General features: G+C 44.3%; 2 protein-coding genes across 6 annotated transcripts in view; both read left to right on the top strand.

The window, feature by feature from the left end:
* sfi1 (SFI1 centrin binding protein) overlaps positions 1-16,864 on the top strand; it is a 19,967-nt gene extending 3,103 nt beyond the window's left edge. Inside the window, exons 6-31 of one of the 4 annotated variants that reach the window (XM_048255428.1) lie at positions 5,216-5,318; positions 6,009-6,165; positions 6,462-6,623; positions 6,874-6,944; positions 7,075-7,167; positions 7,290-7,387; positions 7,469-7,535; positions 7,680-7,810; positions 7,944-8,025; positions 8,290-8,468; positions 8,887-8,962; positions 9,071-9,166; positions 9,305-9,381; positions 9,713-9,815; positions 10,072-10,168; positions 10,447-10,616; positions 10,877-10,951; positions 11,228-11,302; positions 11,586-11,762; positions 12,262-12,551; positions 12,847-12,939; positions 13,444-13,837; positions 13,997-14,057; positions 14,447-14,597; positions 14,757-14,859; positions 15,818-16,864. In XM_048255428.1, the coding sequence (XP_048111385.1) occupies positions 5,216-5,318; positions 6,009-6,165; positions 6,462-6,623; positions 6,874-6,944; positions 7,075-7,167; positions 7,290-7,387; positions 7,469-7,535; positions 7,680-7,810; positions 7,944-8,025; positions 8,290-8,468; positions 8,887-8,962; positions 9,071-9,166; positions 9,305-9,381; positions 9,713-9,815; positions 10,072-10,168; positions 10,447-10,616; positions 10,877-10,951; positions 11,228-11,302; positions 11,586-11,762; positions 12,262-12,551; positions 12,847-12,939; positions 13,444-13,837; positions 13,997-14,057; positions 14,447-14,597; positions 14,757-14,859; positions 15,818-15,940 (3,304 nt within the window). In that variant the 3' untranslated portion in view covers positions 15,941-16,864. Of the gene's footprint in view, positions 1-5,215; positions 5,319-6,008; positions 6,166-6,461; positions 6,624-6,873; positions 6,945-7,074; positions 7,168-7,289; positions 7,388-7,468; positions 7,536-7,679; positions 7,811-7,922; positions 8,026-8,289; positions 8,469-8,886; positions 8,963-9,070; positions 9,167-9,304; positions 9,382-9,712; positions 9,816-10,071; positions 10,169-10,446; positions 10,617-10,876; positions 10,952-11,227; positions 11,303-11,585; positions 11,763-12,261; positions 12,552-12,846; positions 12,940-13,443; positions 13,838-13,996; positions 14,058-14,446; positions 14,598-14,756; positions 14,860-15,817 lie in introns of those variants that run through there. The other 3 variants (XM_048255427.1, XM_048255426.1, XR_007194885.1) reach the window with 3 other exon arrangements.
* On the top strand, positions 16,585-26,732 carry sxph (saxiphilin). 2 transcript variants are annotated; one of them, XM_048255431.1, is made up of 17 exons: positions 16,585-16,704; positions 20,107-20,270; positions 21,073-21,172; positions 21,410-21,592; positions 21,818-21,980; positions 22,174-22,238; positions 22,837-22,994; positions 23,310-23,496; positions 23,843-23,991; positions 24,299-24,389; positions 24,541-24,588; positions 24,739-24,924; positions 25,229-25,376; positions 25,465-25,547; positions 25,823-26,007; positions 26,146-26,332; positions 26,543-26,732. In XM_048255431.1, exons 1-17 carry the CDS (start codon positions 16,650-16,652, stop codon positions 26,584-26,586), a joined length of 2,196 nt encoding a protein of 731 aa, XP_048111388.1. In that variant the 5' UTR covers positions 16,585-16,649; the 3' UTR covers positions 26,587-26,732. The 2 variants fall into 2 exon arrangements, with proteins under 2 accessions (XP_048111388.1, XP_048111389.1); XM_048255432.1 differs by lacking the exons at positions 26,146-26,332; positions 26,543-26,732 and having other exon boundaries at positions 25,806-25,882.

The following is a 26,732-nucleotide window of genomic DNA, read 5'->3' as shown; positions in this document are numbered from 1 at the left end:
ATATATATACATAACTATATTAAGGAAGGGATAAGTGTGGTCACAGTTCGGCTGTGGCATGGAGGGAGGGGTTGTGCATATGTGCTAATATAGCACGCAAACAGTGAGGCAGAAGACAGTGGTAAAAAGTGGCTAGTGGACAGACAGTTCAAGACATGGAGGTGGTGAAGAGGCAGACAGACTGCGGAGAAGTCTATTTCTCCTCCCCTTCCCTTAAGTGAAGCATTGAACAGTTCAATGGCCCTGGGGACGAATGACTTTCTCAGTCTGTCTGTTGTGCAAAGCAGAACAGGCTCTTCTGATCAGGCTCTTCTGGTTAACAATAATGTTGTGGAGTGGATGACACTCATTGTCCAAGATGTTGATCAGTTTGTTCATGGTCCTTTTGTCAGATATTGAAGTGATGCACTCCAGTTCAGCTCCCACTACAGAGCCAGCTTTCCTTACCAGCCTGTTAAGTCGCCCCGCATCCTTCTTCTTTGTGCTTCCTCCCTAGCATATGTCGTGGAAAAACCGATCCACTTCCGAATCCACTGAACAATTTATCACTTAACTACTTACTAATTAGCACTCTGGAACAAAGCGTCCGAAGGAGACAATGCAGACAGGAGATCTCTGAAGACTTGATCTTTATTCACCGTATTGCAGTGATAGTCCAGCCTAAACGATGTCCAGACCAGGTGTCAAGCAATAGGGTGCTGTGAGATGTCATCAGCTGGCGCCCTCGATGAGATCTGACTAACAGGTGGCTGCGACCTATCTTTTATACTCCTTAACCTTGGGGTTGGGCCCTCTCGCCACCCTCGAAAGACACCTGTTGGCCTATCAGCATCCACCAAGGTTACAACTATTGGTGGAACCCATTGTCTCATCATGCATAAATTATATGCAAAACTGCCTCCTTCTGAGTTTTTTCCCAGATTCTGTTTTTTTCCAGTTGTAACAGGGCTTCTTATCTTGCCACCTGTTACTTGGCCTTGCTGTTACCACCATTACATCATCCTCTCGCTCTCAACCATCTAGTTCACTGTGAACTCCTTCACCTCGACCATCTAGCCAGGTGTCACTGTGAACTCCTTCACCCCCTCGACCATCCAGCCAGGTGTCACTGTGAACTCCCTCACCCCACTCCTTGACTGCTGGTCTGGTCTGTTTAAGATGTGTACAGGCCTTGAAGTCTCATAATAATTGCAGTAATATCAAAGTTTATAAAAACCATACATGCATCGGTTAAGTCATAGAAATCCACCACACATACCACTGCATAGAAGAGGACCCTGGCAACAACAGACTGGTAGAACATCTTGAGGAGCTTGCTGCACACATTAAAGGAGCGCAGCGTCCTCAGGAAGTACAGCCTGCTCTGCCCTTTCTTGTAGAGTGCGTCGGTGTTGGCTAACCAGTCCAGTTTATTGTAAAGGTGGAGACCCAGGTACTTGTAGGTGCTTACCACCTTGACCTTGACCCCATCAATGGAGACTGGTAGCAGAGTAGGCTTAGACCTGCGGAAATTCACCACCATCTCCTTGGTCTTTGAAGTGTTGAGTTGGAGATGATTGAGTTTGCACCATTGCACAAAGTCCTCCACCAGGCTCCTGTACTCCTCCTCCTGCCCGTTCCTGATACACCCCACAATTGCAGTATCATCAGAAAACTTCTGCATGTGGCATGACTCAGTGTTGTAGCAGAAGTCAGATGTGTACAGGGTGAACAGGACTGGGGAGAGCACAGTTCCCTGTGGCGCTCCGGTGCTGCTGATCACAGTGTCAGAGAGACAGTTCTTCAGTCTGACGAACTGTGGTCGCTCAGTCGGGTAATCTGTAATCCAGGTTACCAGGTGAGCGTCAAGTCAAGTCAGTTTTATTTAGTATAGCGCATTTAACATGCACAAAGTGCAACCCAAAGCGCTCCACATACAAGACATTGACAAAAAACAAAAGACAATAAGACAAAAAATGCCAGACAGCGGCGTAGTCGCCAGCGTTGACACCACATGACACCACATTTAAAAATAACAAACACAAAGATGCCGGACGGAGCGCGTAAGTCGCCAGCCGCCTCCGTGACACTAAGACATACAAGACAGACAACACAGCAAATTGAAAATAAATAAATAAAATAATAATAATCATGTTAAAATTAGTCCAATTTCCAACCGGCTGAAAAAGTCCAAAAGGCAATGATGACCCGCGTGAAACTGCCAATGCAAGACCAACAAAGTTCTTTCACTCTGTCTGGTCTTCAGTCTGGAGAGCAGAGCACCGGAAGAACAACAGTCTGAAGTCATGATGGGCGATCTTCCTGCTGATCAGCAGCTCTCTGGCTTTAGCAAGGACCTTTTGTTGCTTCATGGCTCCCGACGTCGCCATCAGAGCTCCCCACGTCAGCACTCAATCCAGACTGCAGGCACCCAGCGTCAGAGGCTATACGTTAACGTTATGGCAGCTCGCAGGTCAGCCGCAGCTCGGTGGTCGTGGCAGCTGCAGATCTCTCGCAGAGTAGGCCCATTGCCCTGAGCAATCTTTCCGTCCAGACGAGTCCAGACAGAGGATGTGCAGCGTCAGATGGAAGAGGGACGGCTAGTCAAGGCAAGCTCATCCCAGCTCAGCCCAGTAGAATAGAAACTAACGTTACCGTTAGTTATCAGCCAGAAAAAAGGACCAAGAATAACACAAAACTATCGAAAATAACTTAAATAAAAGGTGAAAACATTTAACTTGACAAATAAATACAAAAAAAATAACAGAACATTACATAAAATTACGAACATTACATAAAAACAAACAAAAACATGATGCCAGACAGAGCGGCGTGTCTCGCCAGCGTCCCCGTAACCTAGCAACCGGTGAGCGTCCACACCCATCTGCAAGAACATGATTCTCACAGCACTTTTCCCCTTGTCTAGGTGAGAATGTGTCCTGTGTAGAAGATAAGTGATGGCATCGTCCACGCCCACTTTCCCCAGGATGTGGCTTTTTAGGGACAGGGGTGAGACATGATGTCTTCCACAGTGTTGGAACTTGTCCAAGGCGTAGACTCAGATTGAAGATGTGCTTCAGTGGCTCCCCCAGTTCAGCAGCACAGGCCATGAGTAGCCTTGGACACAGTCTGTCAGGCCCCGCTGCCTTATTCGTGTGCAGTTTTTTTAGTTTAGCTCTCTTGATTTGCTGTGATGATGGGGGGTGTAAGGGGAGGGGAGGGGGGCAATATCCAGTGATGGTGGGGGTACGATAGCCTGTGATGGTGGAGGTGAGTGTTGCACTGGTATTGAGGGGGTGTGGTGGTGGGGGCTGGGGCTGGGGGATGACCACCTCCTTGATGTCCCTGTCAAGGCTGCCAGAGTCGTGGACGCCTCGACAGGCACAGGCAAGGAGGCGTCAGCCGGGGGCAGGGCGTGAGGTGATTGTGGCTTAGGTTGTTGGGTGTCACCGGGATGCAGAGCTGGAGAGACTGGGAGGCTGGGAGGTGGGGGTAGGGCAGGCACGCAAACAAGAACAGTGCCTGAGTCAACCGGGGGTAGTGGACAGACCACTCCCATTGGAGCTGGAGCAGGGCAGTCAAACCTGTTGTAGAAGTGGTTCAACTGGTTTGCCCTGTCCAGGTCCCCCTCCACAGAGCTGCTGCTCTTCTTCAGGCCAGTTTTCATGCCATAATTTTCATGCCATCCCATGCCTCCTTCATGTTGTTTTCCTGCAACTTCTGTTCCACCTTCCTTCTGTAGTCCTCCTTAGCCTCCTTCAGCTTGACTTTGAGTTCCCCTTGCACGGAAGAGGAAGTAGAGGAGAGGGCTCAGCACACATCCCTGTGGTACACTGGTGTTCAGGGTGATGGTTGAGGAGGTGTGATTATCTAACCTAACAGACTGAGGTCTGTTAGTTAGGAAGTCCAGAATCCAGTTACAGAGGGAGGTATTGATGCCCAGTTCACTGAGTTTGGTGATCAGTTTGGAGGGGATGATGGTGTTGAATGCTGAACTAAAGTCAATGAACAGCATTCTCACATAGGTGTTGCTATTGTCAAGGTGGGACAGGGCAGAGTGAAGTGCCGTAGAGATGGCATCCTCTGTGCTCCTGTTCTGACGGTAGGCGAATTGGAAGGGGTCCAGTAAGGGTGATAAGCAGGTCTTGAGATGGGCCAGGACCAGCCTCTCAAAGCACTTCATGATGATGGGGGTGAGTGCAACTGGACGGAAATCATTAAGGCTTGTTGCAGTGGAGTGTTTTGGCACTGGCATGATGGAGGTGTTTTTTTACAGCACGCGGGAACAGCCGCCTGGGCTAGTGACAGATTAAATATGTCAGTCCAAACCTCAGTCAGCTGCACACCACAGGCCCTGAGTATGCGTCCGGGGATACCATCAGGACCAGCAGCCTTACGTGCATTAGTCCTGCTCAGTGCCGCACACACATCGGGTGGAGAGTGTGAGGGGCTGGTGATCTGCCTTGATGGCCACCTCCTTGTTGTCCCTATCAAAGCGGCCATAGAAGTGGTTCAGCTCATCAGGCAAGGAGGTGTCGGTGACAGGGGAGGTGGAGTTAGTAGTTTTATTATCTGTGATGGCCTGGATGCCTTGCCACATGCGTCGGGGGTCAGAGTTGTTCTTGAAATGATCCTCAATCTTAGCTTGTGGTTGTGATCCTCAGGAAATGATCCTCAATCTTAGCTTGGCCTTCTTGATGCCCCTTTTCAGGTCAGCCCTGGATGAGCATCACCTGATCTGATGTATCGTGCCTTCAGCAGGAGTCTGACCTCACTGTTCATCCATGGCTTCATATTAGGGAAAGTCGTAATCCGTTTGAGGGTGGTGACACTGTTGATATTGGAGTTGATACAGTCCAAAACGGTGGAGGCATATGAATCAATGTCCGTGTGGGAGTCATGAGTGGCCTGAGTTGCGAACACTCTCCAGTCAGTGTTTTCAAATCAGTCTTAATCAGTCTGCACGGATTAAGGGTTTTCTCTGGTATTCAGAAGATTGTGTTCTCAACTACATTTTAGAACAGCATTTGTATATGATCACACTCCACCAATCACACAATACTCATCCCAATCTTGTTTATTGGCAGGTCATCCCTGTTGTCTGCTGCACCTAAGACTTAATGTTATGTAGACAAAACCCTGTGATAGATAGTTACTTCTTCAAAGTTATGTTTAGTGGTCCATTTAATAGTGTTTTATTACATTTCATATGTTTGTGTAAATATGTGTTTTGGAGGCGGATGTGGGCAGCTTGGAGATGTGCTCTTCAACGCCGATATTCTGAGCAGCAGCAGGAGGAGGAGGCTCTTCAACACTGGGCCTACTCTCTACAGAGCAGAGTGAGTATTTCAGTGAATGACGATAGCATTCCTTTCTTCTAAGAGAAAATGTTTTGTGGTTCTTAAGGTGTCACTTATGACCGAGAGACAGGAGGTCTGCAAGGTCATTTGAATGAATTTGAATTGAATGAATTCTAAGAATGAATTCTTCTTGTGCTGTATCATGAATGGAATTAATTGCATATTTACAGAAGAGGACCATTTGTGCAAGAATATGTCCATTGCTTTTACTCACGTTAACGTTGGGCCAATAGAAACAAATGCTTGTTACGGAGAAATGTGTAAGTTCACATTGTCATGACACCAAGCCCAAGCTAGAAGAGCCAAGAGTTGACAGTTATATCGAGTTGGGTTTTTACTGAGAACAGCGACTGCCTGAAGATCATATTGCATTATATGTCTTCAGGTGCTCACAAATGAAGCCATGAACCCAGCCAAGCTTAAGCAAGCAATCTGATTTCAAAGCACCTTTCCCATGCATTATATTACAAGTCTGGATTGCTGCTTCCTCATATGCGAAAAGCAGAATATGTGTATTTTTGCTTTGTTAATGTGATTGCAAACTTGTCTCTATAGTCGACTGTGACTGTGACTGTGCCTGAATTAGCTTTTGTGTGCTTCAGCACACATGCTAAGGTGTTTGTGAGTGTCTGAGCAGGCCAGTGGCTCTACTGTGTGGTTTTCCTGTAGGTGTGGCTGCAGTGGAGAGAGCGGGGCCTCCAGGCCCAGGTGTGGAGGGAGCAGGAGGCCAGAGCTCGGCTGCATGCCTGTAGGAGTCTGTGCAGGAAAGCCATCAGCCGCTGGCAAATGTACACCCAGCACTGCCAAGCCACAAGGCAGCCTAAGGGTAGGAAACAGTGCATACCTTTTGAAATTGAGATGAGAAACTGGTACAAAGACATATATTATGTAATAAACATCACAATAAAATCTGAGGTTTGCTGAGGTTAACGTCTATTTCTCTTTTGAAAGTAATTAATCTTTGGTCAAGTTATTTTGTGAGTCAGACTTTAATATCTAAGAATGGGCTCCTGTGTGTTTTTATGCATTTTGTTTTTAGTTTGATTATCTAAGCGCTTGATGAACTGACTGCTCTGTAGTTAAAAGCATGCACTTATTAACACCCAGTGATGTTTCTTGTAGCTGAAGCTGACGGTGCATGGCACCGTACTTTGGCCCGGCGCTACTGGAGTAGGTGGCTCCGAGAGTGGCAAAGCAAGCGGAGTGAGAGGGAGCTGCAGCTGGCACTCAAACAGCGGGTACAGCTTGGCATCCAGCGCTGGGCTCTTGGGCAGTGGAGACATTGTATCCTTTCAATGATATACGCCCCTTTCACAGAGTCAATCACTATCTCCCTTATGCTGTATCTGTCTCAAAATGATCTGTTGTCAATCTGTGTTGTTCAGGATGCTGCTGAGATGGTCTGATGGCTTTTTAGGCTGTACTTTTGTCTTGGCCTGTGTGCAACTAGTTGACATAGCTGCAGAAACCATAGGAAACCATGAAGAATATCCACGATCTGCTGTTTAGTTTCCTGAGAGATGTGTGTGTTCAGGCATCAGAATTCAAGCAGAGGAAGCTGAGAGGTGGAAGTCTGCTACTCAACATCACCAGCACCATCTTCTGGTCAGTAAGAAAATAGCACTCCACTTGAAAGACATGCATATATTGTAGATGAAAGTTTTATAAAAGAAGATGAAAATTTTATAAAAGAAGTATAAGTTTAAAAGAAGTTTTCACTCTGTGTCTGTTACAGAGAGGTGCCATGAGAGGACTGTCCATGAATGTTTCACAGTGTAAAACCTACCGCCTCAACAATCACTTGGCCCTCCAGCACCACAATCAGACTGTAAGACCTTGATTTTCACCTGGTCTAAACTGGCCCAATGTTAAATCCAAGTGTTTATGATGGCCACGTTTTGTGTCCTTTTAAACTGTACTGAGCACTGACCCCTCTGTGTCTCGCGGAAGGTTATATGTAGGTCATGGAGACTGTGGCAGCAACGTGTCGAACAGTTGGAGGACAGCCAGCTACAACCTCAGATTGACATAGCCCATCATTACCACAGGTACACTCACAGGCAAGCTCAGGCTCAGTGGGGCTTTATTTGTGTTTACAGGCATGTGTTAATTCTGTGTTCATTCTCTAGCATCATCGTACTAAGGCAACACTTGAATCTCTGGAGAGAACGCCTCAAGGAATGCTTGAATAGAAAGGTGATCCTCTGTTTGTACACATACCGTTTGCCTGCTGTCTACACATGATATATTTGCAGACACAAAACAGCACAAGTAAATAATTTATCGGTTTTGTATGTCTGTGTTTTGTGCTAACTATATTTTGCTTGTCTATCTGAGTAGGCTCTGGATCAGCATGCTGATGCATGGTTTGCCAAGCGTATCCTTCCTCATTGCTTTAGAGCCTGGGTAGAGTTCACCGTGCACAGGAGGACATATACAGAGAGAAGAAAGGAAGCCCAGCTATTTGACCAGTTAGTTCTACTGTTGCATGCACAAGCACACAGCTAATCTGCAACCTTAATATACACTATAACATTCAAACCTATACATATTCTTAATGGTATAGTCATTAATTGTTGTAAGTTCTGTGGTTTACTCATGCAGGCAGCGTGTTTGCTCATGGGCATTCTACACATGGTGGACTCATTCGGAGGAGCAGAAGGAGAACAGACTAGCAGAAAGAACGGTAATAAAATACTTGGGTTATGTGCACAGTACACAACAGATACTTACTGGCTGATCAAAAGGAAACTACAGTGTGTGGCGTTCTATATACTTTTTTTTATATTGCACTGCCTTGGGTCCAGCACCTATTCTGCTGATGTGTGCAACATTTCGAAAAAAAATTGACTAGCATTATAACACACAGTGGCAGAGTGTCCATATGCACCTATACACACACACACACACACACACACACACACACACTCACTTGGTCTCGTGTCCACAGGCGGTGCTGCATGAAGAGCACACGTGTGTGAGGCGTGGGTGGCAGCGGTGGCGTGAAGCTGCTGGCACGCAGGCACAGGAGCGGGTGAGATGCACAGCTGCTGACCGGTTGCACAGTCACACTCTGCTGCGGAGCACCATCGGCCTGTGGAGGGCCAGGAGCCAGCACATCCGGACCAGGTGGGCAGAGAGACAACATCCAACGTCTCACAGTGCAGAATGCCCATCTTGGGTTGTGTTGCAACCGTCAAGATCACTAGGAGGCTGAAGGAATGAGTTTCTTTCATCCCACTGTAATATGCTTAAAGATGGTTGCTTACAGAGGTGGGAAAGTCCAGCTTCAGAAATTAAAAGTCCTACCATATATCTACAGTGTATAGCACAACTCTTCAGCCAGGTATATCAGCTAATTGGTGAGATCACCTGTGTGAAGTGAACAGGTAGAACCAATACATGGTTGGACTTTTCCACCTCTGGCTGCTTACAGTTAGAAAATTACAGTAATTGTCTAGTTTTATTGAGTGGTCCAACGCACTGTAGTTAAATTATGTTTTTCTCGAGAATATGAGTCTTGATGTGTGTTTTTTTTATGCTATAGTCTACAACAAGAAGAGCTTGCTAGTCGTCATGGTGACCTTCATCTTGTCTGGCGAGCCTGGAACTGCTGGCGTAAGGTATGGTAGACCAGGATGTATATTAAAGACATTGGAGGGGAAGCAAGAGGAAATCTTGTAACTCAAGTGGCACTGTTCTTTTACTATTTGTGCACATCCGTGTGTCAGTTTGTGGAAAGGAGAAGGGAGAAGAATCAGAACCTGGGGCAGATTGAGCAGCATCACAACCACGGGGTCCTTGCTAAGTCACTACAGGCCTGGAAGGTAAGACTTTAACACACACAATCTTTCTCACACACACACATTTACCACCTCCCAACCCTTAACCCACTTTGTTAGTCGTCTTAGCGATCTGGTGGTGGATCGTCATAACTCATCATTCATGTTATGTGTTTGTGTTAGGATCACCACCTTCAGACTCAGCAGGTGTACAGTCGTGCTGAGGAGTCCTTTAGGTGCCAACAGACACAACAGCTAAGGTACATGGTAGTAAACCATGGTGTACACACATGCACACACACATACTGGCTAATATGATTTTATCATTTGACAAGTTGTGTGTCAAATAATGAATATATATTTAGCAATGTTGTGTGTGTCTTTACCATCTTTTTATTGTAGTGTAGTAAATAAATAGTAGTGATCAATGCCATAATGACTTGGCTTGCTGTAGACACCTATATACAACTTGAACATTGTTTCATTTTTTAAGCATGGCTAATGCACCACAGCTGCTATTAATTAATGATCTCAATGCATTTGATGCAAGAAAATTGGTGAAATATTGCATTCCTGTTGTGTATCCTGCAGAAGATGTTTGCTTCTCTGGAGGAGAAACGCTGCCCTGCTGGCTGAGGAGAGAAGTATGGAGGGGAAAGCAGTGCTTCACCACCGACGCCACCTCATGGCAAAAGTAAGAAATATCTGAAGCTGCCTGTTGTCTGTAGTATATTAGACACTTTGACACAAGATTGACTGAGTTCATGTTTGTTTACTTTTGTTTAGCAGTATTGTTCAGCAGTATTTAGTTGTAATTTGTTATATTATTATTTGTGCAGTGTCAATCCTGCCTCACCCTGTGCATTTTTTAATCAATCAGTTGCAGTCTTGCCTCATGAAACTGTATTGTAGCTTGTAGCAGCTAGTAATATTTGTCGGTTCTCTTCCAGGTGTTGTTGGCATGGCGACATGTCACTGCTGAGAGGAATGCACGTCACATGCATTTTGGAATGGTGCTGACAGAGGCCCAAACTGCACTGAACAAAGGTGTGGGGGGGTTAAGCTATTTATAAGTGGGATTAGATGTCTATTATTGTAACTATATGCAGTTTCCTTTGATACTGTTGGTTATATTTGGATTAACCCTTTCATTTCTTAATTGTTCATTTCATTCGTTCATTTAGATTAACACTTTCATTTGTTGATTTGTTTATATGTTATGTTATGTATTGAGTATATTCTGTTCTGTTACTATAAATATAAAAAAAAAAAAAAAAAAACTCTTAAAACATTTATTGTGTCCCCTGTTCCATTCTGGTGGTCAGGGCGCTTGCGAGTGGCCCTGCTGCGATGGAGAGAGCGAAGCAGGGAGGTGAGGCTGGAGAGGGCCAGCATGGAGAAGGCCGGCTACCTCCACGGCCAAACGCTGCTCTGGAAATGCCTCCGCTCATGGAGCTTACTGCACCAACAGCAGAATCTGCATCAGGTTGTGTTTGTGTGTATTTTTGATCCATATGAACGCAGATATAAAGCATTACTTATGCATGCAAAATACATGTACATGATATGTGTGATCTGCCCATTAATGTGGTCTTTATCATTATAAAAGTTGGGATGTAGATCCTTACAGTACAGTGTACTGAGGATTTCTGTGTTTTTGATTGCATGCTTATCAATGACTGGCACACACTGTGTGTGTGTGTCTGTGTGTGTCTGTGTGTGTCTGTGGGTGTGTGTGTGTGTGTGTGTGTGAAGGTGATGAAAGAGAAGGGCATCTGGGTGTTGAGGCAGAGGACCAATCGTGTTTTCTTCACCCGCTGGAAAAACGCGGTGAGCTGGAGACGCACAGCAGCTCTCCCTGTTTTATCATCTGTTTTACTCCACATCCATCATGACGCCTCGGAATGAACATTTTGCTCTTATTCATCCACATACTGAGTAGAATCTTGTACTAGGTTACCTCTCTATTCTTTTTCTATGGAGAGAATGTAGATAAAGTGATTTTGTGATCCAAGTAGAGATGGCAAGACACACATTGCTCAGATATGCAAATATATTACATATGTGTGTGTGTGTGTGTGTGTGTGTGTGTGCACTGTTCCACAGCTGGAGAACAGCCGGAGAGAGGCGGAATTGACAGAGAAGGCTCTCTGGCACTGGTCCTTGAACTTGCAGGCCAAGGTATTGCCTGTCTATAAAAATACTGTAGTGGGTCTTCAGAACACTGTGTATTACACAATTCCTTTTGTTGAATTGTTTGAATATATAGAGTTCTGGTCAGCATGTTGTAACTGTGCCAAGGGCTAATGCAAACACTAAGCTACTTGACGATAATGTGAAAATTAACTTTTAGTTGCCTTAAAGATGGTTTTAGCGGTTTTGCATGCTGTGTGCGTGTGTGTGTGTGTGTGTGCGTGCGTGCCTGCATGTGTGTGTGTGCGTGCATGCGTGCGCGTGTGTGAAGGTGCTGGATGCCTGGCGGGAGTGGGCATCAGACAGACAGAGGAAGCAGCAGCGTCTGGCTGCAGCCTCTAAAGTCTACCGGGGGGTCCTGCTGAAGGAAGGCATCACTCACATCCTCACCTACGCAGAGCACATGGACCGCTTCTCCGCCAGCCTCGCACAGCAAAGCCAGGAGCAGGTGTGTCTCAGCTTGGGCTCACATGGCCAATACTTATCAATCACAATGTGTTAAGAATCGCAATAATATCGCATCATGGCCCAAATATCGCAATCGAATTTTTGGCAATTCCCATCCCTACTGTCAACATGGTAATGAGTGTCACTCTTTTGCGTTGTGGTCAGAATTTGTCATTGTTGCTCTGTAGACAAGGGGTTTGAGGGCAAGTGGGACAACTGCTCTTCACTTTGCTACACACAAGGGAAAGCACTTCATTTTGCCTTCAGCTTCAAGACTTCATCTCTCAAGATCTTTGTGTGTTTGGGGCTGTTTACCACCTTAGGCTTTAGCTAAAACCTTGAATTAATTTGCACTATAAGGTTAAAAACTTCTGGTAAATATCGAAGTAGTAACCACAGATATAGTCATATGACACATTTTAAGAGTTAAGTGAGATGTGGAATTTCTTGCAGCCATATTTGATTCAGGTGTTGCACCTTTCTGATTGTTGGGTGAGCAGAGTTGCCGTCGTGTCCAGGCTGTGGTGAGGAGATGTGCCCTTCGCTGGAAGCAGCGGGCACTCTCCGGCCAAGAGCAGACGGACGTCGATAAACCAACGAAGCCTAAGAAGAGTGTGAGCTTCAGCCTCCCAGGGTTGGGGTCTATTGAAGCTAGCAGGTCCTCTGCCCAAAGTGCTGTCCAGACCCCAACCTGTATGGGTGTCCAGAGGGTCACTGCAACGCCAATGCACCAGCCTAGGAACTTCACCCACATTGAGAGGGGGCTGGGAGATTCAGTCACCGAACAGCTGTGAGTGATGGTGGTTACCATGCCAACTGTTGTGTACCTGTTTACCTATCTTCTTTTTTGCCAGCGATAGCCATGACTGGAGGCAATATGTTTTTGGGTTTGTTTGTCCGCCCATCTGTCTACCCCAATCTCGTGAAAGCGAGATCTCAAGAACGCCTTAAGGCACATGCTCTAAATTTGTTACAAATGTTCAATTATACATAAAGATGAACTGATTTGATTTTGGAGTTCAAAGGTCAAAGTTCAAGGTTGCTGTGCCCACATTGTATTCGTGTCATTCTGTCTGTCTCTGTAGTTTGTTTTTAAGATCCTCCAGGATTCCACCACGGACACCAAGCTTTCTTCTTGATCTGCATGGAGAAGAGCAGAAAAGCCATCCACAGGACGGGTACTGAGCATGCTCAGATGTATTCAGACACAATCACACCTAGGCCCACCAAGTCCTCAAAAAGCCAACAGGACATATAATGGTTAAAAAACACTCAAATGACCCAGGCTTACATAAATCACTTAAATATCCTTCAAGGTAGAATATAATCTTTGTTGTCAAAAGGCTATAGTCATACCTATAAAACCCAAAGAAAATGGTTAGTATGTAACTTTAATTGTAATTTAATTGTGCTACTTAATCCACCTTTAATTTATCTTAAATGTATCTTACATTTATTACAAATTGAATAAAGTAACCTGTACACTACCTGTACAAAAAGAATTTCAGTTAACTTTTACTGACTAATTGCTAGCCGACATTCCTGGATGAATGTTTTGATTGGTCTTGCTTTGCATGCACCAACCCTGTTTTAGGCTGCATCCATCAGAGCAATCATATCAAGTAGCCTAAATCTTAAGAGTTTCAACTTCTCCCTTTAAAGACACTCTCCTTTTCCACCAGTAATCAGAGGCCCCTCTGTTCTGCTGAGCCAACTTCACTTCGCCAGGCTGATGAAGATCAGGACCCTACACCCTCAGCACTAGTCCTCCACGCTCATGTGCGAACCATGCCAACCCCTGTGCCAACAATGTCCAGCGTTGCTCATGTTGTTCCAGGCTCTGCGCCCTTGACTCTTGACGGTGTCCCGGTCGGGGCCAACTCTGTCCCTATTCCACACTGCACCCTGCCAGTCCCTGTGAGGTCTTCCTCGGGCGTCTCCTTGTCCTACCTCCCTCTGCCTGCGACTCCTGTGGCCAGCGCCTTCCAGGAATCAGCTGCTCAGCCAACACCAGATGCCAGCAGTGACGTGCTGCTGCCTCCATCTATGTTTATGGCTCCCCACACACAGGCCATGGTGACTGCCTCCTCCACATCTTTTTCCACAAAGAATTTTTCTGAATGTTTGTTTCACACACTTGTCTAATTTTGTGTGGACTCTCACTGTATTATTTCTCTTTTCTCACTCTCTCTCACACACACTCTCTCATACACACACTCTTTCTCTCTGGAAAAGGACTTCAGGCTGAGACTGAGGGAGCCTCACATGCACTTAAACAAACAGCCATCTCCTCCAGGTATGTCCAAAACTAGTACCAGCCTTTACCACACAAACCTTTAAGGAGTCACTCCAGATAACCTTTCTAGCACTCATACAGTTTACAGGGCTTAAAGTACTCAGGCACTGTGCCTGAATTCAGGCATGGGACAGGGCCATTAAAGATTTGAAAATTGATGATTATATAAAATAGCTTTGAACATTTCTTAGAACTTTCAGGTACATACATTTTCCTTGCTTTTAGCCCTGAGTTCACCAAAGGTAGCCACATAATGAAATTCTCTTTGCTCTGAAGTCGGAGTCAGTCATTCACATAAAATAGATGTACTGACTGAGCTTGTTGCTCTTTGGTTAGATCTGCTGTGGGATGGTATTATCGTCTTTTGTCTCTTGTCCACACCCCTGCAGGTGTGTGTCAGGATACGTCCAAGCAGGAGGATGAAGATGACCAGCAGCGGAGGAGAGAGGAGAAGGCTCTCCAGACAGCGGCCCTAACACGAGAGCTCATCAGCATCCAGCTGGACATGCAGCGCTACCAGCGCGACAGAAAGCAGCTCCAGTACGTCACCTTGCTCACTTACCCACAAGCCACTGCAAACATGCAACAAATGTCAGACTGATAATATCAGAATATTCTGTGGAGGAATGAAGTTTTACAATGAGTTTGGAAAGTGTGTGAAAGTGGTGCATGAATTTGTGTGTGTGTGTGTGGACTTAGGGCTTGGCGGAAGCAGGAGCAGGTGCTCAGGAGCTGGTTGGAGACAACAGGAAGTGAAGTGGAGGCTTCAGAGACTTTCAGTGTCCAGCAAGAGCTGAAAGAGGTGAGGGTCACCATTGCCAAACATGCAGACTTTTACATTAAAAGTGATTTAATGTAAATAATTAGTTTAGGGGAAGTAAGTATAGTAATTCACACATGCAAGTACATTAGTTACCTTGTCAAAATTGACCAGTAGATTACAGGTCAGTGGCCTTGTTAGACTAGATTTACTAGTCTCCACTCAGACAGGTGCTCTACTACAGTGGTTCTTAAACCAGGGGTCGGGAACCCCAGGGGGGTCATCAAAAATATTGGAGGGGTCGTGAAATGATTTGCATTAATGAATAAAGACATTATTTTAAAGGCTTTTAGTCAAAGGCTGCCATTGACATTAATGCCTTTTGTGTTGACATAACCTACCTATGAGAGAATACATTTTCTGACTCTGCTTCCAATGCCCATCTTGCAACATTTCAATACCAAATTCCCCCAGTTAAAGAGAAGGGGGGTCATGAGACTTGGTCCATGTTTTTTTGGGGGGGTCGCCAGACAAAAAGTTTAAGAACAACTGCTCCACTACCTGGTGGCAGTGTTTAATCTGGGCTCCACTAGAATACCTGGAGTATGATGAGGGGTAGGGAGATTCAATGATGGGACCCTCTAGAAGACACGCCTGGAGCTGTGTGTCTGTCTGGAGCTCTGCTGTGCTAATGCTGTCCAGCAAAGTCACGGGTGGCTCAAATTTGACATGCATTCCTACCAGAGAGGGGGGGATCCATATGTCTGCAGGCTACAGCCATGGAAATCTGAACTAATCAGTTCAATTGTAATAGTTGACGAGGGTTGTTAAAATTGTGTCCAAAATGAAAAGCATACCTAGGAGTAGCATCTAACAGAAGTGTTAAAATTTAGGCCAAACTAGTAACATTGTAATTACATCTTGTCTTAATAGAGTTGTGTCTTGTGATATTTAGCAGGTGCACACAGGTTAACTGTGATGTTGATGTGGTTCTTTTCAGCTGGAGGTGAACATAGAGAATGTGTCTGACCATCTGGCCAAGCAGAAACCAGCCATGGTACGCCATGCAGCCCGCATCCAAAGCATCGAGGGCCTCCTCAAGCGTGTCACCCCGGAAACATGACTTTGACTTGGTACCCTGAAGCAGGCTGACCTGTGACCTCACCTGTCCTGCTGTGACAACTGGAACTGGGACTAAATGACAGCTGTTGAAAATAAACTTTTAACCTAGAGGGAAAATGATTGGCTATGAAAGCATTCTGTGGGAACAAACACTCGTTAAATTATCATGAAAATTAACAAAAAATAACATGGAAGTGCCTTAGTTTTATATATTTGTTTTGATACTTCTACTTGTTTATGTAAGTCATTGTGTCAGTGCAACGTGCAAAAATAAAATGTCCAAGCAATATCACAATGGAATTGATTGGTGTCGATAGGCATTTTTACTTGCTCCATAGCATATTCTTGCTCTGCTTATGACTTCACGTGTTATATCTGCGTCCTAGTTTAGGTCTTTTTTTAGGTAATCTTGAATTCACTGGCAAGTGTTTGGACGACAATAGTCCGCGTGACAGAATCGGTTTAATGCTTTCCAGATGCGCCCATTGCCCCAATCTGAAAACCTGAGCCACAAGTGAATGAAGCAGGGCATACACTTGAGCGAGACCTTATTCTTCACTGAAGAGATCTAAATTTGATCACGGCCATCTGTCGTGGATCCAGGATATGGTTAGGTGCCCAAGTTTACCTCCAGTCTCCATGGGACTCCATATATCTTGCAAGCGATAAACTGCGAACGCATTCAGTACTACTTTCCTGCGAACTCCATCATGAAAGCTGCGTGTGTTATTGTAATCATTGTCATATGCGCCTCTCAGACCTCGGGTGAGTGAGAAGCCTTGTATTCATTCTGTAATGCTGTAGTGTGATTTTTAATTTTTTTGCTACGTTTCGTAATTGTTTATAAAATGTTTATGCTACAAATCGTAACTTCTGCATAACGTTACATGGTTTGAAATAATCGAATAAAAACCTGTTTAAGATCCTTTCTGTACACATCTCGTATTACTTACTGTCCAATGTAGATAATTGTAATTTCGCTGACGATCAATGTACCCGATTATAAACTCACGTGCAGGGTCGGACTGGGAACAAAATTCAGCCCTGGCAATTTTCTCCTGGACCGGCCCACTACTGGACCGAAATACACACCAATAAAGTATTTTGATACAAAATACAGAGCCATTTCCTTCAACCCAATAAAATACAAAGGACAAAATACTATTTTGAATTTGAAACACATATTACATGTTTCAGAAATACTACCCATCCCTGGGAACAGGCAGATTACATCTTTATAGTTGGCCATATGATGACATACTTAGGTTAATACTGTATTTCACCAGTTAGGGCACCAAAATGGCCAGTAGCTGCACTGTGTAGCCTATCTTGACATGTCTTTAAGTTTTGGGTTACAATATACAGGTAGTGGGCTCTCTGTTGATTTTAATGAGTAGGCCTAAGCCTAAAGTTACAGCATTTTTATCACAATTGACCAGACTTTGACCCTTTGTCTTCTTTAAACAAAATTCTGGCTATGATTGTTCCTTGTATTGCATCATGAGCCATCACTGCACCTATTGCATTCTACTGTAGCCTTAAGCCTAGCTCAGTCATTATGTTGTACCACATCACCCTCCATTAGAAGTGCAATGAGCTGCATTGAGCATAATAAACTGCATTTAGAATTCCAAATCCATATTCGTCATAATTGACAGAAATTACGATTTGTGCCAACATGTTGTAAAAACCAGGGGCGATTCTTGACCTAGAGCTTTGCTGGGGCACAGGCCCCCAACTCCCAATACATTAAAAAATAATAATAATAACTGTGCGCGCAATATGAAATAAATGGCTAGCCTGATTTGGACCATCACATATCTCCCCTAGGTCACAGACATCCTCCTTCATACTCTGAATAGTTTTACGTCTAGCCCCCAGTATGTCCTCATCCATTTCTTGCCTGTCTCTCTCCTCCTCCTCCTGCCTGGTATTGGACTGCCCAGCCTGTGCTCTTTCTCCCCTCTCTTCGACCTTCTTCTCCTCCTCCTTCTCCTCCTCCAGCACTCTCTCCCTCAATTGTTGTAGCAGCCACTATCCAGCAACATCCAAACACATAGGCATAAGTAGGCCTATACTCACTGCATGAATTTAATAGGCTTTCCTACTAACACAAGGGAAGCTTATTTTTAGTCAAAATTGAGATATACTTCCCTCCCATCCCAAGATATACTTCCCTCATAGACATCCTGGCAATACTGCAGTTCTTTGTATCTTAAATAGCCTACTAAAGCCTCCTTCATACTGACTTTTGGTGATAATTTGCAAATGTAGCCTATAATAATCTACACAGATGGCTACTCTGATTCTGTGTATATTATTATAGGCTACATTTGCAATTTATTTAAGTTTGCCATTAAACCATTGATCAAATCACAGCACTGGCTATTAGCAGCATAAATCTTAATGTTACCGTTAATGTGGGCAAAATTATCATACCTCCCTCATCCTCCTCACTGTTCCTCTCCCTCTGCCTCTGTTCAGGAAGAATTTTCTGATGTCCATCTCTGAATAGTTTATCAGAAGGCTGTTTAGTTTTACAGTAGGACAGCTTCACAAACAGTATAGGCTACTTTTAAAGGACTCTCTCTACAGTATACGTATAAATCCTTATTAATTGTCCGCATGTGTGCATGCAACCTACGCATGGTGTGAGTGTGTGTGTGAGGGAGAGAGCACAAGCTGGTAAACTGTTGCTAAATTTAGGCTACAATGACGCTAAGCATTGAAAAACAGATGCTAGTTAGGTGGGTAACACTCTCTAACAGCGATCAACTTGTCATTTTTTCTGTCAAACAAGTTGTGAATTTGTTGTAACATTAAACAGGGGACGACTTACTCTATGCTCAAATTGATGTAACGAGCTCCAGCGGATTCCACAGTGTATGTGTGTGCAGTAGGCCTACAACAAAACACTCGGAAGAATCATGTGAACGATTTTCATTGGTTGTTGCGTTCAATCTTAGCCAGCTACATAGGTGCTATTTCCTGATTGGCTATTATGGCCCCTTTCTTTATTCCTTTTTTTTTTTTGGCTGGTAGTGACCGGCTCGAGCCATGATTAAAGCAGGTACGGAGATGCGCTCATGAATGCCTTTTCCAGCTAGAGCCACGCTAGAATTTTACTGGGGCACTGGAGACTTTTACTAAGGCACGTGCCCCAGTGAATAAGGTCTAGTGACGCCCCTGGTAGAAACACAACCACAGTTAGGCCTATTTGGTGCAAATCTTCTACATTGGTTATAGTCAGATTCACATTAACTGTAGGCTATCACCACAAGTGTATACTAAACGTTTTTGCCCAAGTTTGTGTGCCGTCATCACATTTTGCAAAATTAGGCTACCTTCGTTACTAGTTTTTTACGTGCATCTAATGTAACACTCGGTGGAGAGACTTCCACTTTCCAAGTTCCACTTTCACTGTCATTGTGAGCTAAAAGGCTTTTTTTATGTTGACAGACAAACCGCACTACAGTAGCCTACATGGTGCAGTAAATGGAAGCTCTTCGTAGCGCGTGCAACTTACGTCTATAAAAACAATATATTTATGGAATAAAATTAGACACCTCTGATTGCTGTTTACTGCGATGATGTGAACACCAGCCAGCGGAGGGCACTTATATAGCCTAGGCTACCATGCATGGACTCGTAGGCTATACACAAACCAAGCGGCTGCTTGGACAAATCCACTTGAGGGGTGGGGCAGGGGGCGCGATCGTAACACACACTGAACCTGTCATGAAGAGGCCAAAATGATTGACCTGTCACCCCCCAATCCAAATGGATGCAACTGCATTTATAGGCTAAGCCTAGGTCTACATGACGGGCCGCAAATAGGCTAAATAACTTAAAAAAAAAAAATCCCGGAGGTCACCTCATTTGCCCAGTTGTAGGCCTACAGATTACCAGTCCGAGCCTGCTCACGTGTCGTTTATACGGTTGGTGATGTATATGAACCCCCTAGACTACTTCCTTCTGCAAATCTCTTTGGTCTACAGGAGTACATTTGGGATTTCTATAGGCTACTCTTAGAAGTAATGCATTTCTCATTCACTCACTCACAGGTAGCCTATTCTACATGTAAATATGTTGAGTGTGCAACCTGAGGGTGAATTTCTATGAATACTGTAGATAAGCTTGAATCCATTCAAATGTTTGTTATTGTAGGTAAGAAGATGAGGTGGTGCACAGTGTCCGAGATCGAGCAGAGGAAGTGTGCGGAGCTGTCCAAGGCCCTGGTGGCAGTCCTTCCTCCAGCGGCCGTGGCTGCCTTCGCCAGGCTGTCCTGTGTGAAGGCTTCCAGTACAGCTGACTGCATTGACAAAATCAGGGTCAGACTCCCTCCTCCCTCCTCTCACAAAATGTGTGCACACTGCAAAGTACCATCTCTCTGCATCTGCCCGTTTGTCTGTCAACATCCGTCTCCTTGTCCTTCCTTTTTTGTACCCTCACCCACCCAGTCAGATCAGATCTGATCAACTTCCCAACCAATTGACATCTGGCTCTGACACCTGTACACTCAAGGCAATCCAAACTTTTCTCACCACCCCGTTGGTGGAACACGTTACCAGTTCCTACCAGAGCAAGGTCGTCCCTCTCTATCTTCAAAAAACTTATGAAGACCCAGCTCTTCCGAGAGTACCTCCTCTCAGCACTACTAACAAGTGGACATGCTTATTGCTTAATCTAGTGCTTAATTAGTTCCCAAGAAGACTATCCCTCTTCTGCTTCCCTTAACTTAATTCAACTAGAACTGTCACCCGATTCTCTGCGAGTACTTCACTACTTCACTGCACTAATATGTTCTTGTTGCACTGTGCCTTGATGGTTCCTTTTTTTGTAAGTCGCTTTGGATAAAAACCTCAGCTAAATGACTAAATGTACATGTAAATTTACTGGGGGGAAGTTATCTAAGGCATCGGTACCGCTCACAGCTGCTTTCAATCAACACGTACATCACTGCAAGAGAGACACAGAGAACAGACAAATAAGTACAGACCATCTTGGAACAGTCTTCCACACATCTGTCTGGCAGCATCTAATTTTCTGTCTCTGTCTGTCTGAATGGTTTCCTCTGAGGGAAGTTCACTGACCTGTTAAATTATGATTACAAATCTTCCTGGTTTCCTCTAGGCGAACCGTGCCGACCTGGTGACATTGGATGCAGGGGAAGTCTACACTGCTGTTAAGCAGTTCGGCCTCATTGCCGTAGCCAAAGAAATCTACAGTGATGGTGCTTGTTTGTTTATCATGAAATTTTTTTAACAAAATTTCAATCTAACAAGAGAGTATTAAGAAATCTGATACTCAATTTCTTTCTGGGTCTTTTTTCTCTCCCTTCCTTGTAGATCTGCAGTTGTTTTTTGGGCATGATGTAGCTAACTGCACTGCCTTGTTTCAACTGTGCTTGTACTTGTCTCAAGTCCCTCATCCATGCTATGCTGTGATTGTGTGTCTGTGCGGACGAAAGGTGGCTGTATCCTTGCGGTGGCTGTAGTGAAGAATAGCAGCGAGGGCCTGGACATGCGGTCTCTGCAGGGCCGCAGGAGCTGCCACAGCGGGGCTCGCTGGACTGCCGGCTGGAGCCTCCCGTTGGGACATCTGATGTCCCGCAACCTGCTGCCCTGGGCCGAGGACCAGCCATTCAGCCACGGTAACACACACACATGCACACACACACACAAACACACCACTCTGCGTAAATACAGCAAACACAAACTCAAGCACATCAGTCTGCTGGGACGCATGTAGTTTTAGTGTAGAGTTTGTAAGCAGTGACTGGATGCAGCTGCAGTGTCCTCTACATGCCTGATGAGGGTTAATAAGATTGGAAACACACTCTGAAACCTGCATGTCTTTGGCCTTTGTGTGTTGCCAGCGGTGAGCAACTTCTTCAGCGGCAGCTGTGTGCCAGGGGCGGCCTCCCTAACACCCAAGCTGTGTGGCCTCTGCCAAGGTCAGAGGTCATACGTCCGCCATCGCAACTTTCACTGTGAAACGTCACACAGTGAGCCCTTCTATAACAACCAAGGGGCACTCAGGTTAGGTCTAGAACCATTTCTTACATATATGGAATATCCCATATACTTGCATAATCACCTTCACACAGAAATCTAATATGATGTTGAAATCTTTTGTAGAGTCTCCATGTTATGAGGATTATATCAAGGTATATACTGAATAATTGGTATACACTGTGTTTAGTGTACAACTTCATGTGTTTCCTCCTCTCAGATGTTTAAAGACAGGAGCAGGAGAGGTGGCTTTTGTGGACCACACTGCCCTGAACACTATTGAAGGTTAGTATCCTCTAGGGGTGTAAGAAAAAATTGATACAATTTTCAAAAACATAGTATTGTTTTTTTATTATTATTATGTATAGTTTACATGCATGCACTTTATTTTGTTATTGACATAGGCAGAACTGTACACAAGATAGTGTAATGTAAAAGAATAGAATACTAGGGCTGTGTATTGGCAAGAATTTGGTGATACATATCGCGATACATGGGTTACGATTAAATTTATTGCAATATATTTCGATACTGTGTGAAAGGCGATATATTGCAATTTAAGTCTATAATATCAGTATTTCTAAAATTAATGAAGACACAATCATGTTAATAAAATGTAAGTAAAAATAGTTTACTTTTGCAAACAATTCAGAACACTGTACAGTACAGTTCTGCCTATGTCAATAACAAAATAAAGTGCATGGACATTCTAAGCCATTTATATATTTATTATTACTATATTTCCCATTCATATATTCTAATATGTTCATATATTTTGAAGACATTTATGATAAGTATTTGTATTTAAACATTTGCCTCTCTGCACGCAATTGTTTGTTCTCTCTCATTCATCATGTCCACTTTGGTCTGTTTTACTGCTCAGAAAGTGAGAGAGAGGAGTACAAGTTGCTCTGTACAGACGGCTCAACTGCTCCTCTTAGTGACTTCAGAAGGTGTAACCTGGGCAGGGGTCCTGGAGGTGGAGTTGTCACACGTGTGAATTACCGCAAGATCGCCCGCAAATTCCTCACAGCATCAGTGGTGTGTGTGTTTCAATGCTTGCTGTACAGGTTGTAGGTTGAAATGCAGATAGAATAAATCAACAAATGATATGTTTTAAAACAGATTGATCGAGATCATGTATTATTTACATTTTACAGTGATTCCAAATCTGTACACTTTGCTTTACTCATTCGTCTGCATCTGACATCATAATACAGAGCTTTTAGTATAATATGTAGTCTGTGTAGATTTTAATATGTATGTTAAATAAATGTGTTCTTTTGTCTGAAAAAAAATGGCACCAGTTCATGGATTATAATATGTAAGTATTACCTTTGTATTTGAATATGTAAGATGGCGTTTGGCTTGCGAGGAAGGGAGAGGCAGCGGTTCCAGCTGTTTGACTCAAAGCCATTTGGCTCCAGCGACCTGCTTTTCAAGGATGTGACTGAGAAGCTGGCCATCCTCCCTGACGACATGGACATCAGTCAGGTGCTGGGCCTGGACTACGTTGCCCTCCTGAAAGGCCTGGGACACGAAGGTTCTTACTTATGTGTTTGGCTGATGCTTTTATCCAAAGCGGCTTGCATGTGTCAGGTATTACAAGGGCCAGTCTCCCCAGAGCAACTCGGGCCTTAAGTGTCTTGCTCAAGGGCACAAAGGTGGCAGCCAGGAATCAAACCCACAACTTTTCCGGCTACTGTCATGTTATCTCATTCTCAGTCAGAATCAGCTATTTTTGGCCAGATTTGCATATACAAACAAGGAATTTCACTCCGGTGCTCTACGCTCTCAAGTACACAATAATCACTTTACATAGTTCTCTTGATGTACAGGTAGTTCTCTTGAGGACAGTGTGGTGCGCTGGTATTTGTTTGTATGTGCAGGTAGTTCTCTTGAGGACAGTGTGGTGCGCTGGTGCTGCATCAGCCATGCGGAGCAGAAGAAGTGCGAGCGCTGGGCCCTGAGCATCAAGTCGGACCCTCTGGTGTGTGTGAAGGCGGCCTCCATGAGCGACTGCATCGAAAAGATCAAGGTGTAGTAAGATCTACTGTCCAAAATTCAACCCCAGTTCTCACTGTGACACCAGTATTACTTAAGGTGAAGGGGTTTCATTGAGGGAATGTGGTGGTGTGTGTGTGTGTGTGTGTGTGGGGGCTGAAAAAGCCCCATCAGTCCCAGTCCCATGTTATATGTCCTTAAGTATCTCTTCTTTATATGTAATATATCTCTGTACAGGTAAGGTTTCAATTGACACCTCTATGTATGTATGTTTCTGTTCTAACAAACTTGCAAATTGTGTCACCTCTGATGTGAACAGTTGTTTTCTGGTGTGTCCACAGAGAGATGAAGTGGATGCTGTTTCACTGGATGCAACTCACACCTTCATTGCTGGGAGGTGTGGTCTTGTTCCTGTGGTGACAGAGTACTATGGTAACCCATCGGAATATGACATCCATGAATAGTTGTGTGTCAGCATACTTTCCTTTCTAAAATGGCTGGTGTGTTTTTCTCTGTGTTAGCATGGGTGTTTCTGTACATTTGTACAATGTTAACTGTTTGTGCACATATTTATACATTTAAGGAGAGAAGTGTGAACCACCTGAGGGATCAACTCATTTTGAGACTGAGGGTGGGTCATGGAACTATTTCCCCAAATTTTTGTTTTGAGTGTTGACTTTGCAAATCATTTAGTGTTACGGTAGTTTAAGATGACTATGTTGGAATGCTAATGTTGAGCAACCCACAGTGAGCCTGACTGAACAGGTTTGTGTCCCTGCAGACATGCCCCCCGTGTGGGCTGTGGCCCTGGTGCGGCGCTCCAGCAAGAATGTGTTTCTGGGGAACCTGGGGGGGCGGCGCTCGTGCCACGGCCACATGTACAGCCCTGCAGGCTGGCTGCTCCCCGTAAAACACCCCCTCAGCCACGAACACAACAGCAGCTCCAGCTGTAGCAACCCTAACCAAGGTATCTGTTTGAAGCTGTGCTTTTTACAAACAAACTTTGTGTGTAGGCCTACTGTAGATGTTGTTATTGTGGAATGCTCTGTGTGGGAGTCTGTGCAATACAAATCCTGCTTTATATACAAAACATTAAATGTATTACATAATATAACAGATAATATGAAAATGTACCTGGAAATATAAATACTTAGCTTCATAACAGTTTCAAGTTTTCATTCATAACAAACATTCATATCGTTCACAGCAGAAATAGTTGATGAACCAGCCGCTGAAATACTAGTTTTTGTAAAGTACAGTGTTTTTATAAGTATACTCTAAGGTCTTCTGGAAGGGATGCCTTCCTGGCGCTCGGGATAACCTCTGTAAGGTATGCATGGGAGGAACAGAGGAGGCAGCTACTAAACGTTGTGCCGACAACCACAATGAACGTTACTATGGAAATATGGGTGCTTTGAGGTGAGCAAATTCTTGCGACTTCTCCTCTATAGCGTTTTTGCCAGTCGGAGTAGTGCCCCTTCATTGTTCGATGTTGGTCTCACTGCAGGTGCCTTGTGGGAGATTCCAGCGGGAAGAGTTACGGAGATGTGGCTTTCCTGGAGCATCACAATTTGGAAAACAATATCAAGCGTAAGCATCACACTTTGTGTTGTTGATCTCATGTTGTCTCTCTTCTATCTCCATGTTGAATTCTAGCTCACACATAGATTGTTCAGAGCCACTTGGAAATTAGAAGTGGATATTAATTTATTATTCACTAACAATTTCACCACACATGTACTGTAGATCTCTAGTTCAACCTAATTTAATTAATTGGAAGCTGTGCTTCCCTGTCTTTAACATCCTGCTCTCATCCAACACTGGTGTGCCTGCTGTGTCTGAGGATAGTGTGTGTCTCTGGGCAGAGCTGAACATGACTGGCTGGGCAGAGGGCTGGCTGGTCTGGGACTTTGAGCTACTCTGTGGGACGGGTGGCAGAGCCCCACTCTCTGACTGGCAGAACTGCAATCTGGGCGCAGTGCCACCCAATACGGTCATGACCCGACCTGTTCTCACCACCCGCATTTATGACTTTCTCATGAAGTCTCAGGTCAGGGTTTAGTGGTCAAAAGATCAAGACTATCACCTTTTAATTTCATTACCTTTACACGTAAATGATAATGTTTCCCTTTGAAAATATAAGAACAGCAAGGCAAAGGCAATGAAATAAAACTCTCCCTTTCCTCAGGAAACCCTGGTAGCCCATCCAGACTCGGAGTTTCAACTGTTTGAGTCTCAGGAATACGGCGAGAGTGATTTGCTGTTCAAAGACTCCACCCGCTGCCTGGTCCACACGAGCCACATGGACTACCACACTATCCTTGGAGAGGAGTTCTACAGGCAAGCTGAAGCAGTCTTCAACTGCACACACACAGGTGGGAAGTTGTCTTAGACGGTTCTTCACTATTTCTATAACGTTGCTTGATAGAAAGGATTGTGAACTTAACTTGAACTGATTTAAATGAGAGTGCATATTGTGTGTTTTACAAATGCCCAGGCTTTAATGGAAAATGTTACAAATCGTTGTTATTTTGTCAAATAAATAAATAAATACTTTCTGACAATTTTCTAACGATATTCCTTAGATATTTTGGAGTTTTGCAACCAGGATGTTTGCAGTATTTTCTGAACAATATGTCAACACCAATGAGACAAGAAATCACCACTTCAACATATCCTGTGGGTCCAGTTGCATCTGATCCATATGTTATATACTGGTATATATTTTTCATTTGTGTAAAACAAATTTCCAATAAACTTATGCCAACATTTTAA

The sequence above is a fragment of the Alosa alosa genome, chromosome 10, assembly GCF_017589495.1.
Source record: "Alosa alosa isolate M-15738 ecotype Scorff River chromosome 10, AALO_Geno_1.1, whole genome shotgun sequence".
NCBI classification, from domain to species: domain Eukaryota; kingdom Metazoa; phylum Chordata; class Actinopteri; order Clupeiformes; family Clupeidae; genus Alosa; species Alosa alosa.
Note: the sequence above shows the minus strand (reverse complement) of the source record. Positions and strands in the feature narration are given on the sequence as shown.